Source organism: Marasmius oreades, chromosome 2 (assembly GCF_018924745.1).
Source record: "Marasmius oreades isolate 03SP1 chromosome 2, whole genome shotgun sequence".
In the NCBI taxonomy this organism is placed as follows: Eukaryota; Fungi; Basidiomycota; class Agaricomycetes; order Agaricales; family Marasmiaceae; genus Marasmius; species Marasmius oreades.
This window is the reverse complement of record NC_057324.1, coordinates 686,919-697,834: the sequence shown is the minus strand read 5'-3', so window position 1 is coordinate 697,834 and position 10,916 is coordinate 686,919. Positions and strand designations below refer to the sequence as shown.

The 10,916-nt window shown below is 44.8% G+C and overlaps 1 protein-coding gene across 1 annotated transcript; it reads right to left on the bottom strand.

Moving 5' to 3' along the window:
- Positions 1 to 231: 231 nt before the first annotated feature.
- Positions 232 to 661, bottom strand: E1B28_003797 (uncharacterized protein; the record flags this gene model as incomplete). Its single annotated transcript, XM_043148231.1, has 3 exons — positions 232 to 249; positions 310 to 521; positions 592 to 661. 3 exons carry the CDS (start codon positions 659 to 661, stop codon positions 232 to 234), a joined length of 300 nt encoding a protein of 99 aa, XP_043012823.1.
- Between the last annotated feature and the right edge of the window lie 10,255 nt (positions 662 to 10,916).

The window sequence follows — 10,916 nt, the reverse complement described above, 5'->3', positions numbered from 1 at the left end:
ACACTGGCTCACCTTCCAATCCTCGAAAACATCTAGGGATATATTCGTGGCCTGACAAATTGACCACACTTCATATTTGCTCGGATAAGGTCGTGACTTATGATGCATTGTCCATGCCTCCATCAAAACATTAAGCAAGGCGATTTGATTGGGTTTCTGAAGTCGAGAGGTCGCTCTTGTTCTCATATATATTGGTATTTTGCTCCACTGCGAGTCAGAGTAAGTTAACCTTCAGTTTAGAAACCATTTCTTGAGGTGGGAGTAGCAGTTAAACGTCTATTATCACAGAGTTCTCAAAAAATAACTTACATCTACACTCGAAGGTTCTAGGTCGAGAAGTTCAGCTAACAGTTGCTTCATCGGGGGTTCAGGTTTGAAAGGCGTCCAATATTGCTCCATGACGCCCTCCAGGATGGTTTGCTGAAAGCTGTTAGTGACGCCTAGTGCCAGGTGCTTTGTTGTTCGATGTTGCTCTTGTGAGAAAGCGGGAGAACTAGTAGCCTTTCTGGTCTTGTCAGCCACTGGAAACGACAAAAGCGGGCAAATTGACTCTTGTCAACGGAAAGTTATGGTCGAACACGAGTCATGCACTAGTACCGGTAGCATGGACCTGGTTATCAAGATCCAAGTTTGAACGTTTCGTATTGGATGCATCCGCCATTGTGGTAGCATTACGAGGTGATTATGCTGTTTGTTGTATTCCCTCCGAGTCCACCGGAAACAGCAGTTCAGAACAATCCTCGCCAACAATGTCTGATACCTTGACAGAGTCTTCTGGTGGTCGTCTACTGATAACATATCCACGAACAAACACACACTGGTCCAGTACACGATTAACCCATCTCAGTGAGGATGAACTATAAGGGTCTGTCGCATCTGGATGACACCTACAGCCAGGACCCTGGCTGCTGTCCTCAAAGCTCCAAGAGTATTTATCGTAGTTGTCATCAACCTCGTGAGTGACAAAGGTCAACAAAACCGGATTCCTCCATTCATTGGCGAAAGCTGAAATACCCCAAGAAAAGGCCTTGTTAAGTCCGGTGACAAGATACAGAAATTCCCTTGCCTCCAATCGTCGATGCAACGTGATCTCGGAGTCTTCGAACCACTGCTTTGCATGTTTAATGGCATGATTTTGAAATTGGTGTCTGGTGACGATGTCGGCCGTTTCTCGCCAACTTCCCTCCGGTAGCATAAGAATTGCGCTGTCATGTGAACCGTCAAAGTTGAATGTATGCGATGACTTGATGACCTGTCCCCTGACACGCCAGAAGTAAAGTTTGCGAGACCCGTCAATAGGCCAGCAACAAAGAAAGATGTACCCTTCACTCATTCCTCTGCCAGACTTTGTCCCATGATAGTGTCCCTTTGTAACCACATGGGCTGTATTTTCGCCCCAGTTGCGGAAATACCAATGATCCAATGCATCTGGGTCCCGGGCTAGCTTCAAGTTTCGCTAGTCACCATGCGATGAACCCATGCACGGAGACAATGAACCTTGGATGTTGAAAAGAGATTCGAACGGATCCCACTGGGTAGCGCAGACATCGCGAATTTCACCACAATTTTTGCCACAATTTCGTGGGGAATTCATGACTTTTCAGAGTGATGTTCGCCAGAATTTCGCTATGGAACAGTGAAATTTACTGTAAATGAAGGCAAAAATTATGTGATGGAATTCGCGACCAAATTTAACGTTTTGCTCGGTAGGTCATGGCGTTTTTCACCTTAATTCACAGCAAAAGACACCCAGAATTGCTATTGTATGGCAGCCAACTGTGAATTTCATTGTAACTTGTAATAGATTTCAATCAAAAACAATGTGAAATGGATAGTACTATTAAAAGATACACAATGAAAATTACTCGGGTTTGACTTGCAAGTCACTCGTCAACAGCACCTAATGTAGGTGCATTGGTATCGTTTCCACAGCAGCCCGCCTCTCCCACTACTGGCCCTTTCCTCATCGTCATCCACATTCCCGCCATCATCCCCCCACTTTTCACTTCATCTCGTTTCTCTGCTCTCTTGAGCCGCTCCATCCAATTGTGCTAGTGATGATTGCTGAGTCCCTGGTGTCTTTTGTGTGAGTAAGTTTTGCTGGGCTGAAAAGAAGAGTTTACGAACATCTGAAATTGGTGGCATCTTGAAGTATCTATGAAAGCAAATATTACAGTGAATTGTCGATAGTCAATAATTTTCCCAAGTACCTTTCAAATTTCGGGCCTTGTCCTTGTTGTCATTGGAATGAATCTCTCACTTGCTCTGCTGCAGGCCTTTTAGTGGACTTGTACTCATGTTTAGCTGTCTAGAGAGTGGAGGTAAATGGGGTGGGGAGTCACCGAACATGGTGGTGGGAGCGAAGTTGTTTATGGTCAGCTGACTTTTGTTGACTCCATATGACTGATGGCTGCTAAATGACGTCAAATACTCCAAAGCCCCACACTACGTCAAACGAGTATATCTCAGATGAAAACCACACCAAATGTCGACAAATTTCACTCCATGTAATTCACTTGTTTTTGGTGCCTTGATTTGAGGCAAAATTTCTGATAAATTTCACCATATAAACTCAATTCTGATTCGCTCGAAATTTTCTGCTACAACATGACGGAAAAATCACCATGTCCATTTTTGTAGTGAAAACAGGTTTCACCTGAAATTTCGACAAAAAGTGAAATTCCCCACAACTTCAGGTATTTTTCGCGAGGTTTATTCTGCCCAGTGGGAAATTGGTTGCTTAGAATTCCAACATCCCTGACCTCTATGCCTTTTTGTTTTTGCTGGCTCCCACTAACCTGTTGAGGGCACCACAGGGCATACCCCTCTTGCTTAGAAAGTAAGAGTGATGCATATATCAACTGGACTGGCAGTGGTCTGTTGAGAGGTGGGTGTGTGCATGAATGCATGACTTCAGGTTCATATTGCCATGATTTCATCAGATGCTTGTCATCTTCGTGGGTGTTATGAATATAAACTGGCACCGTTAAATACATTATTGTCAGTCACCGCAATCGAGAAAATGATTGACCATGTGCATACTTGTCTGTGGGCCATCAAAGTGGTAGTTTTGGTGATATTGATGTCCTCCAATGCAGTTAATATTACTGTCCTTGAACCTGACATCCTGCATGTCTTGGTAGGACATGGTTTACACTCTTCCGTGGTGGTGCAGATCAAGAAGCAGTGCTGCACCGGTGCAATTTCCCACCTCCGGGCCATTATCACAGCTCTAAATCCACCTAGGTTGTGGATATGGATGGAAGGTGGCACCATGCTAATGCAACTTAGTTGACTATGCTACAAGGTTCTTTTTGCACTTTAAACAGTGCTACAGAGCGATATTTATCGTATTAAGAACTAGAGTGAGCCCAAATTGCTAGTTAAAGCTAGTGCTGCTAGTAGAATGTGCCATAGGTGCAGCTAGACCAGTTATAGAGAGAGCCATAGATTGTGTCAGAAAACTGTATGACCATTCGAAACCTGTAGAACACTATGAGCAGAGGACTTAAGCGGTAATTCACTGAGTTCTACTCTCTACATTCTACTATGCACTGGCATATCAAGGGATTGTACTATTAGAAGGCTTGTAGCCTTCACATAGAACTGTTCATAGCAGAACTTAACAAAGTCAAAAGACCTTCATACTAGGAGTACCTACTTCTACGGGGGATTTAGTTGACAAGAAATCGGACATAGGACCACACAGACTAGGAGAAATTTGATATGGTCGAGTCCTGATCTGAGGAAAAGACAAAAAGACGTGATACAGATCCCAGATCACAGATAGAGTACATAGGAACCAGGCAGGGATGAACAACGGATCTCGGAGTCTGCACTGTTCATGTGCTATGGCAGTTCGGAACTCTGGATCCATATGCTGGAACCACTTGGACACACAAAGTCCATATGATTTGATAACATCGAAATGCAGGATAAGGTCCGTAGGCAGGAAATACCATATGGTACGCCTATGTAGGTCCATTCTACATGCTGAAACAAGAATGAAGAATGGTCCAGATTGGTCCAAAACATATGATTCGAATATGGAAAAGCTCTATAGAGAAGATTCTGCACATGTAGCGGCCCCTAGCGATAAGATTCCGCATGGATTCATAGCTACAGTGCATTATTTTTAGAGATGAAACAAGTAGAGATAGGATTACAAAGATAGTGTAGAAGTAGTATAAAATCAGCTCATGTATCCGTAGATAAAAAAAAAAGTACTACCTGTGCGTAGGAAAGTCCTGAGTGGGTTGCCCATGAGTAACTGCTCTTGACACCAATAGAGAGATTTTGCCCTGTCTTTGTGCAGTGAAACGATAAGATTTGATTTGAACTATACGAGACCGTTAATGCGACTTTTGACATCTACGCTACATTATGTCCATTTTAGCACATATATTAAGTGCTTTGGAACGATATAGATATCGTATGAGAACTAGAGTGAGCCCGAGCTGCTAGTTAAAGCTTATGGCCATTAGCAGAATACACTAGTACAGCTGAGAAACAGCTAGAGAGCATCCCGTAGTGCTAGCCTGAAAACTGTAAGGCTGTCTGAAAACTGTAAGACACTATGCGAGCGGTTGCTATTCAGAAAGACCACTCTCTGTACTCTATTATGCACAAAGCGATTAAGGGATATTAGGTTGAGGCTTATGTTTCAGTACTGGACTCGTAGCTAAGAGGGATAAAGTCTTAAACAGACTTCTAAAAAGAGAGAGCGAACACTCTCGAACAAAGATGGACTTAGGGAAAGGTGCGCCGAAGTGTTGAGCGCTAGCAGTTCATATGGACTGAGCAGATGCTATGGAAAGAAGTAAGAACACACGCCCAAGATCACGGACGAGGTGAAGTCGAGTACGAGCGATCGGAGAGGTGTCTGAACATGTGCAAGCATCAGAGAGAAGGTCTTTGGACAGGTCGGTAATGGGCGAAGTATACCACTCAAGAGTCAACCTAATATCAGAGCTACGGGAGTAGCACCAACACCAAATCAACCCAAAAACTAGTAAACCTCCGTGTAAAGTCTATCAATAACTCTACACACCAGGAAAGATTGCAAGGGTGGACTGCTTGGCAAAGGTTACGCACAAGATCACAGTCTCAGTATCATATGAAGTTCTTATGAAATCAATGTGTAACTGCAAGTGTAAAAACACCACAGCTACGGGATTCTAAGGTTTGTAGGGGCTCTGTTTATTGTCCAGTGGACTAAGTGGGACTATGAATTTCGTCTACGGTAAGACTAATTCGAACGATTGGAGACTATTGCCCTCGACGGACACAAAAACTAAGTCCTTGGCGGACACGAACGCTAAGACCCTCGACGGATCACGAAACAGTAATCAAGACCTCGGCGGCCTACGGACGGATAGTTCTCTAGTTTTGACCTCGACGGTCTCGTATAGTTCAAATCAAATCTTATCGTTTCACTGCACAAAGACAGGGCAAATCTCTCTATTGGTGTCAAGAGCAGTTACTCACGGGCAACCCACTCAGGACTTTCCTACGCACGGGTAGTACTTCTTTATCTACGGATACATGAGCTGCTTTTATACTACTTCTACGCTAGCTTTATAATCCTATCTCTACTTGTTCTATCTCTAAAAATAATGCACCGTAGCTACGAACCCATGCGGAGTCTTATCACTAGGGACTGCTACATGTGCAGAATCTTGTCTACGGAGCTTTTCCGTATTCGAATCATATGTTTTGGACCAATCTGGACCGTTCTTCATTCTTGTTTCAGCATGTAGAATGGACCTACATAGGCGTACCATATGGTATTTCCTGCCTACGGACCTTATCCTGCATTTCGACGTTATCAAATCATATGGACTTTGTGTGTCCAAGTAGTTCCAGCATATGGATCCAGAGTTCCGAATCGCCATAGCACATGAACAGTGTGGACTCCGAGATCCGTTGTTCATTCCTGCCTGGTTCCTAGGTACTCTATCTGTGATCTGGGATCTGTATCATGTCTTTTTGTCTTTTCCTCAGATCGGGACTCGATCTACGGTTATATCAAATTTCTCCTAGTCTGTGTGGTCCTATGTCCGATTTCTTGTCAACTAAATCCCCCGTAGAAGTAGGTACTCCTAGTATGAAGGTCTTTTGACTTTGTTAAGTTCTGCTACGAACGGTTCTGTGAAGACTACAAGTCTTCTAATAGTACAATCCCTTGATATGCCAGTGCATAGTAGAATGTAGAGAGTAGAACTTGGTGAATTACCGCTTAAGTCCTCTGCTCATAGTGTTCTACAGGTTTCGAACGGTCATACAGTTTTCTGACACGATCTATGGCTCTCTCTAACTGGTCTAGCTGCGCCGACAGCACATTCTACTAGCGGCACTAGCTTTAACTAGCAATTCGGGCTCACTCTAGTTCTTAATACGATAAATATCACTCCGTAGCACTGTTCTAAAGTGCAAAAAGAACCTTGTAGCATAGTCAACTAAGTCGCATTATCTCCCCCAAACAAAAGAGGACTGTCCCCAGTCCATCTACGGACTGAGCACAACATCATCTTCTATCGTTTGAATTGATCTACGGCCTTTTCATTTAGTAGTTCTACTAAAAGCCTTCAAAATGGCCCGTAGATCTACTTAATCTTATCTACGGTGTACACTCTAGTGTACAACCGTCAAGTCTCTGACTTAGAGAAATTTTGAGCTCGAGCTCTACGCTGACCAGCGCTAATGTTCCCAAAAAGGAAATGTTCCGACATCAAAATGATTTTCCCACGCCAGAACTCCTACGATGCAATGTTCCGTCGTTAATTACTTCCATCATTTCTTAATTATGGCCTCATCATTCCGTAGATGCTTTCAACAGCCTCGAGGCTTTAATTTCCGTAGATCTGGAATATTCTACAACATTCTGCGATGTTCTACGGTCATGTGCTGGTTCATATGTTGGATTTGGCTATAAAAACCACAGCAGTTGGACTTAGCAGAAATTTTCATTCCTCCCTTCTCCCACCACTCTACGGTCGCTCTTCGCCGCCGTTTTTCATATCTTCTTTGTTACTGTCCCCAACGTTCTCGAGGTGAGTGGGGACAATCTACGGAGGCTTCGGAGTCTGCTCCGAGGCCCGTAGATTGTTTTCGCTTTTCTTATTGTTTTTACGGTGTCGCATACTAATGCGACGCCGTAGATCTTTTCTGATGCCTTCAAAACAAGATAAAGGCAAGGGCAAGGCGCCTGCTACGGAGCCCTACATCCCGTCTCCTATAATCCTGGACGCTCTAGAGGCCAACCTCCTCTTCGTTCACCAATGGATCGCAGATCTCAACAATCGCCTCATCGCTAAGGTGACGGAAGACCCACAATTGTTCGAAGAATTTCGAGACAATAGCTCATTTTTGGTGCGTTTTTCTCTTCAGGATCAATTCTGTATGTTCTAAGTTCTCATCTCTGCCATAGAACGATCTCCACCGTCAAATTGTGCGGTTTCGCGATGAAATCTGGATCTCCCCCGCCCTTCAGATGATGGCTACCCTCTCTTTTCTCGCTGATGATTGGAAGGTACCAGGAGACGAGTGGATGTATGGAGAACCTGAGTTCACCCATCTACTCGAGGTCCTCGGTGTAAGTTCTTATTTCTACTGCATTTCTCTAGCTTATCGTTCTCATAGCGATTTGACTTTGATTCCGAGCCTCCCGAATTCTACCTTTCAGACGCTCCAAGATCGGCTTCCCCATCTACGGTAAGCTTTCAGGTTCTTTTCATTTCTTTTTGGATGCTCAGCTCTCGCCGTAGCTTCCTCGCTCCGCTCTTCCGGTCTCTCCTGTGGTAGCTACGCGCTCTCAGGATGTTGCTACGGGTTTGTCTCGGACAGCCAACACCCAACTGGCTTTTGATTTGCCCGAAGCTGGTCCCTCTTCTCTTCCGGTTGCTGGACCGTCAAAACCAGCCCAAAAGCGAAAGGTAAAATTTCATCCTTTGTTTTATTTCTATTCTGACCTCGATTTCTAGGCTCCAGATTCATCTACGGCGGGCTCTTCTCAGCCCAAAAGAGTCAAATCGGCGAGAGCTCCGGTCAAGAAAGTGGTTTTCATGGAGGCCTCCAATGATGCGGGGTCTCCCCCTCCTTCAGTGAGCACTCCCTTTTTCTTATTCACTTTTAGTCTTCAAACCATCTTTTAGCGTTATAAGACACGATCCCGGGGGAAGAAACCTGCTACGGCCCTCACTTCCGAATCAGAGGTTGCGGCCGCTGTCACTTCTTCGAGCCCCAGCCCATCAAAATCTTCGAAGGTCCAGGGAAAGAAGAAGGCCAGTGATCATCGCGATGGAACTTCCGTAGATGATCTGTGGACTTCGGCACCCCCATCTCATGTGTTTCCCGAATCCTGGATCGGAGCCGCACGTAGTAAGTCCTTCAGTTCTCTATTTATTCATTCCTTTCTTACACTGTAGCGCAGACATGGATCTTCAGTTCAACTTTGGCGATGCCAAGTTGAGCTTTAAATCGCTTCTGGCCGCGGGACGGCCTGTGTCCTTCGTAAGTATTCAATTCTTATCAACTTCAATTCATCTCTAATTCGATTCGTAGCTCAATATCCTTTCTCCGTGTGGCCGGTGTATGCACTTTAACTACAAGGATTGCCGCCCAATTTGGGTTCCCAGTGGCAAAGCCGGACGTAGGCCCTCTTGTGTGCGCTGCTTTGCCGGGAAGCAGAAATGCTCCTTCTTCGATCCTGATGACAGCGCACTGGGTCTGAAGAAGATTGAAGTTGCGTCGAGCAACAACCTGTGTACGTTCCTTCCTTCATTTGTCTATTGTTTCTAACATTCTTTCTCAGTCCTAGCCAAGATTGCTCGTAGGCTCGTTCGTCAATTGGAGGCTTACGACCACCTTCGCGTTGCTCAGATAGCCGCCAATTACTCTTCTAAGTTGGCTTTGGAAGCTATCAAAGAAAGCCAAGACGCTCTACGGGCTGCTGGTCGCGATCCCGTAGAAGTTCTCAAGGGTCTTCAAGACGATGAAGATTTCAATATGACTTCTGGTCAAGTTAAGGCGCTCGGAAAGGCGCTCGGATGGCCCATTGTGGCACCTACGGAGGAGGAAGTCGAGGGGGTTGAAACCGCTGCGCCTTCTTCTCCAATGGTACGTTTATATATTTCTCAATGTCTCTCCTTTTCTCAATATTCCTTCTAGGGTTTAACTTCTGTCTTGCCTTCTGACAATGTTCCCATAGCTGAGTCTACGATTGTCAGAGAACCCGATGAAGAAGCCTACGAAGCAGAAGTTCAGGAGGATCTCGGAATTCCTCTTAGTCCCCGAATCGTAAGTCTCTGATTCTTCTTTACTCTCTTCTTTATTCATTTCCTTTCAGGAAATGGATGTTACAGTTAAGGACTTAATCGATGATGAAGCCGAGGAAGCTGTAAGTCGTTCCTCATTTTCCGTAGATCTGTTCTAACCTTCAACTCTAGAGCATCGATGGTTCAAGTGTGGACGAAGAGGAGGAGGACAGTGAGGACGAGGGAGAATCTTCGGATTCTTCTTCCTCTGTCCGCTGCTCTCTCGATCCAGTCTCCAAGGCAGTTATCGCCAAGCTGGATCAAGACAGGCGAGCCGTCGAGAGGGCGTTCGGCCTTCAGCCACGGCGCAAAAGGTAAGTTCGATATTTCTATCTTAGAACTCATCACTAACTCTTTATTAGAGCGTAGCCTTTCTTCTTTTGGACTTGGTAATTCTCAGCGGACTCAAACTTTGTCTTTTGGTAGTCATATCCTGTCTTCTTGAATGTATCAATAGCCCACATTTACTGTAGAAGTCTTGATTCTTCTTGTACTGGACTATAAGTCCTCCTTTCTTGTATTCTTGGTACGCGCTACGGCGCCTAAATTCTCCATTTGTACTATTGTCATATCTTGTATTTCAAATTAAAACTTGTTTGATTTGACAACAGTGTGAGCTAAGTTCAAACTAGTTTGACTTGAAACTCTACTTGCTAAGTTAAAGTCTCATCAGCCGTAGCTCACGCATCTCTATGCTCGGAGCTAGTTTGACTTGAAACTCTACTTGCTAAGTTAAAGTCTCATCAGCCGTAGCTCACGCATCTCTATGCTCGGAGTTAGATGAATCTATCCGTAGCACATTGTTCAATCATTCTTATCGCTATGCATCTCTCATGTAGGTTCTCGCTTATAAGTTTTTCTTAAGCGATGATTATCTTTTCAGGATCCGTAGGTACACCCGTATGTTCATGTAGGTGTTCAAATCGCAAAACTTGAATCTACGGTCAAATTTTCAGGAACCTAAGGTACCTCTCCCCCAAACAAATGAACAGTCAACTCCTGTTGACTAGATGTTGGATCCGGGAGTCCTTTAGGACCATAAGGTAGAGAAAGTCATCTACGGCTGGATAGTAGAGCGTAAAAGGTATAAAAGGTTGACCGTAGATAGTCAATTCTTTACTACCCAGCTCTACCAGCCTTCGTAGTAACCAATCCTCAATTCTTACATTCTCATATCATCTTTAAAATGTCCACTCGTAGCGAATTTGTCCCCACCAAAATCTGGGTTGAACGCACTGCTCCGATCGTTGAACAAGTCAGCCAGTTGCGTCCCTACGCTAACAAGCTGTCCGCCGAGCTGTTCACCAAACAGCTTCTCGATGTTGTGGTATGTTCAGCACCGCTCTTTCATCTCTGTTTCATTGTAATCCTTCTGCCGTAGGTTCAGACCAAGCTCCAAAGCTACCAGTCTGCCAAAGACGATGTTGCGTTCGATCTTTATCGCAACGTCGTCGAGATGGTCACCGCCGACATCGAGCAGTTCTCCCTCGATAAGAGCGTCGACTTCGCAAAGGCCAAGTCCTTCTACGTCGAGATGTGCGCTGTGCGCAACAAGGCATCTGCTATCAAGCGCAAGAATGTAAGCTCTTATTCTATTAATCT